The sequence below is a fragment of the Dendroctonus ponderosae genome, unplaced genomic scaffold, assembly GCF_020466585.1.
Source record: "Dendroctonus ponderosae isolate FM_Combo_2020 unplaced genomic scaffold, Dpon_F_20191213v2 Dpon_F_20191213_8, whole genome shotgun sequence".
Classification (NCBI taxonomy): Eukaryota; Metazoa; Arthropoda; class Insecta; order Coleoptera; family Curculionidae; genus Dendroctonus; species Dendroctonus ponderosae.
Window position 1 is genome coordinate 12,604,105 of NW_026019016.1, and position 3,443 is coordinate 12,607,547.

The 3,443-nt window shown below is 37.2% G+C and overlaps 1 protein-coding gene across 1 annotated transcript in view; it reads left to right on the plus strand.

Annotated features, from left to right (window-relative positions):
• LOC109541981 (ras-related protein Rap-2b) overlaps positions 1-3,443 on the plus strand; it is a 37,870-nt gene extending 34,427 nt beyond the window's left edge. The window contains exons 5-6 of the mRNA XM_048669032.1: positions 1,574-1,696; positions 1,753-3,443. Coding sequence (XP_048524989.1) covers positions 1,574-1,696; positions 1,753-1,932 — 303 coding nt within the window. The 3' untranslated portion in view covers positions 1,933-3,443. The remainder of the gene's footprint in view (positions 1-1,573; positions 1,697-1,752) is intronic.

The window sequence follows — 3,443 nt, forward strand, 5'->3', positions numbered from 1 at the left end:
TCGATTTTTAACTACTTCTAAAATTTTTCAATAGTTAAATTTTGATTTTTAACTACTTCTAAAGTTTTTCAGTATTTTAATATCGATTTTTAACTACTTCTAAAAATTTTCAATAATTAAATCTCGATTTTTAACCACTTCTAAAATTTTTCAATGGTTGAATCTTGATTTTTTACAACTTCTAAACATTGTTTTTAAAAAATTTAAAAAACAATAGTTAAATCGAGATTTTTAACTGCTTGCAAAAGTTGACTAGAACAAAACATCAGATGCAATCACCAATGTGACAACAATGTCCACAAAACAAGCGTCAAATTACTACATAACTTGTAGTTACAATTTTGGCGTCCAGGAGGCGCCCGGAGTTTTGAACTCGCGAATAGTTGGTTCTAGGCCGACAGTTGACGTCAGAATGTTTGCAATTTAAACCATTTTGCCTGTTAAAACCGCACTTTGGGACGCAAAAACACCACAAAACCGAACATCTCGACCTGTTTTTTCAGGCGCATCGAAAATTTCCTTTTTGGGAAAGGAAAAAGGTGAATTTTTTGGAAAAATCGCGGAACGAAACCGGCAAAGTGAATGCGTCTAACACTTCGCGTCACTTTTGACAAGCGCGTCATAATCATGCACTGCCTGGCAACCGTCCCAGCAACCTGTTTTACGATACAAACATTTCGCAAGAAAATATTTTTAGTTACTATGGCGACGAGTTCTTAATACTAACATATGAAGTTTTAACGTCTTTAAGACAAAAGAAATAAGTTTTTTCACGGAGAAATTTGGCGAAGAAAATGTTTTGTACTTAAGCTCCTAAAGTTTCCAAACGAAAAAGATTTCCACTCACCATCAGTTTAAATAGATACATCAGCGTATGGATGGCAAATGCGTTTCAAATTCAGTGTTTTAGTTGCGAAAACCGGACTTCCGGCCGAGAAAATACCACGAAACGGTGAAACAAAAGTTGGTTTTTCAGAGAAACGTAAGTTTTCTTGTTTAGAACAGGAAAATGATCCAGTTTTTGCAAAAAATCTCAGCGCAAATTCCCCAAGGTGAATTCAGTTGACAGTTGGCTTCACTGCTGAGCCAATCAGAATCCTCGACTACCTAGCAACCACCCTAGCAACGTGTTATTTCGCAAATACACACACCGCAAGAAGCTTTGGCTGTCATTATCTATTTTCAAGTTCAGTTATTAAGGCTAATTGAGGACAAAAAACGTAATTTCTGAGTCCCACTCATCGCAAAAAAATGAATTAATTAACAGTGACAGCTCGTCCTTCACTCCCCTATTTCAAGTACAATTCTAGAAACTCTGGAAAAGTAAACCCGTTTGGTACTTAAAGCGAATTAATCGTCAGCTTTGTATGATCAACAGTAATTTATCATAAATGAATGCATTAAGTGAATCAACGTCAATTAGAGGTGAACTGATGGGGTGTCGGCCTGAATTAGCCGTAGAACCGTTTCGACTAATGTGTTTGTATTGCTCCTATTAGGGGCGCAATTTATTAAATAATCCACTAAGTGGGCCAAAATGACGGGTAATTGTAAAATTTCCTTGTACTTACAGGTTGATACTGCGACAACTGAATCTGTAATTACAGTCGACTGGGAAAACGGTTTTGTGGAAGCCTCAGCCAAAGAGAACATCAACGTCAGCAAGGTCTTCAAAGAACTGCTCGCTCAGGCCAAGGTTGCTCTTTGCTCAGAATCTTCCATATGTTGGGATAAGGAAAATATTGATTTCAGGTCAAGTACAATTTATCGCCCGCTTTGCGGCGACGACGCAGACAATCACTTCCAACAGGACCAACAGGAACACCCTCCCATGCCGCTACAGCCCCGATGATCCCTTCAGCCGTTCAACTGCAACACTTGCAACAGATCAGGGATAAGCATGGAAAGAGGAATTCTTGTGTTATTTCTTAAGGCCGTAGAACCTAAAATATTCAACACCGTTACGGTGTTTAGGGAAAAATTGAGGTTTACCCAACTAGATCGGGGTGGGGAAAACAATTAAGTACAAAACCTAGAAATTTGCCATTGAAGGTCAATTTTTCCGCTAAATATTGTAGCAACTAAACTACTCTGGTGGGAAGATGCATTTACAAATATTTATGGGGCAAACTTGGTGAACACCACCAAATCAAAAGCAGATTTTTTCCAGAATGTTCGTTGCTGAATGTTCACTAAATGCGTTCTTCTTGATAATTCTTTAGGGATTTGTGCCCGTTTTTAGTACGCAACGTTCAACCACTCTTTCAGATAGTTCTCGTAAATATAATTTGGTTCTAAACCTAATAAGTTTGACTTAAATCCGCATGAAACCTTAATGTTACATAATTTTTACTCAGACCTGGTTACCGCCCATAGAAGGAAGAACCTCCGATAAGCGAACGCATAAATGTCCAGCCTCCTGGCCGGCCCATCGCCAGATTTAACACCTTCAGGTTTTATATGAAATTTGAATCGATCGAAATCGACATAAACCAGTGAGGTGATGAGTTCCGTGATTGTCGCAATTTGCTTTACATGTACAGGGTGGTTCAAAAATGCAAACGTTTTTTCAAATTAACAATATCGGATTTTCCATGCTCTGATCAGAATTAAAATGTCACGATTTATCGAAATAAGTGAACGAACATTAGAGTATCAATTTAAAATCCCACAAACACTTAATTCGTGATTTCTTTGCTTTTCTTCTACGTTAGAAAAATTAGTTACTTAGTTCCCCTTTTAGCCAAATAATAACGATTCAGTTCGCAGCATCATTTATATCTGATCTTGAAACACCAAGAACCGAGCGAGTACTAGAACGGGCCCACAAACTGTTCAATAAATCTTCCATGTATGTAATTAATATGTCGGTGTTAATTAAATGAAGAAATGATGATAACTTAGACTTAGATTAGGTGTATTGATGGGTAGATATAGACTAGAATTTGTGCAAGCAGGTAGATAGTAAATCCAAGAGAACTATTATGTAACTCCGATGTAATCTGGTAAGGAGCGAGCAAAAGGCTGCTGGGCATCAAGTGTGGAAAAACGCACTAAACCACTTCGAACATATCCGAGAATCGTTCAATTTTCCGCACAAAATTATTATTTAATTCGCCTTTAACCAGTTTCTCTTTTTGATAAACAACCATATCAAAGATCAATTACCAAAATACACTAAAATACTAGAAATAGTGCATAATTTAATGATAAGCAGGATTGTTAGAAATAAGGGCATGGAAAGCGGCTAAGGAGTTTCCAATTTTAAACTACTTACCAATAAAACGTGCTAAAAAGTCTTCGGCACAAATTTTCAGGGACTAAACAACTGCAGTATTTTTTCAATCGTATGTGTGTGGTTCCTCCCAATACACAGGGTGTTTAATAAATATACCAACACTGTTGCAAGGGTGGAAGATGACATAAAAACATGCAGTTTTGCT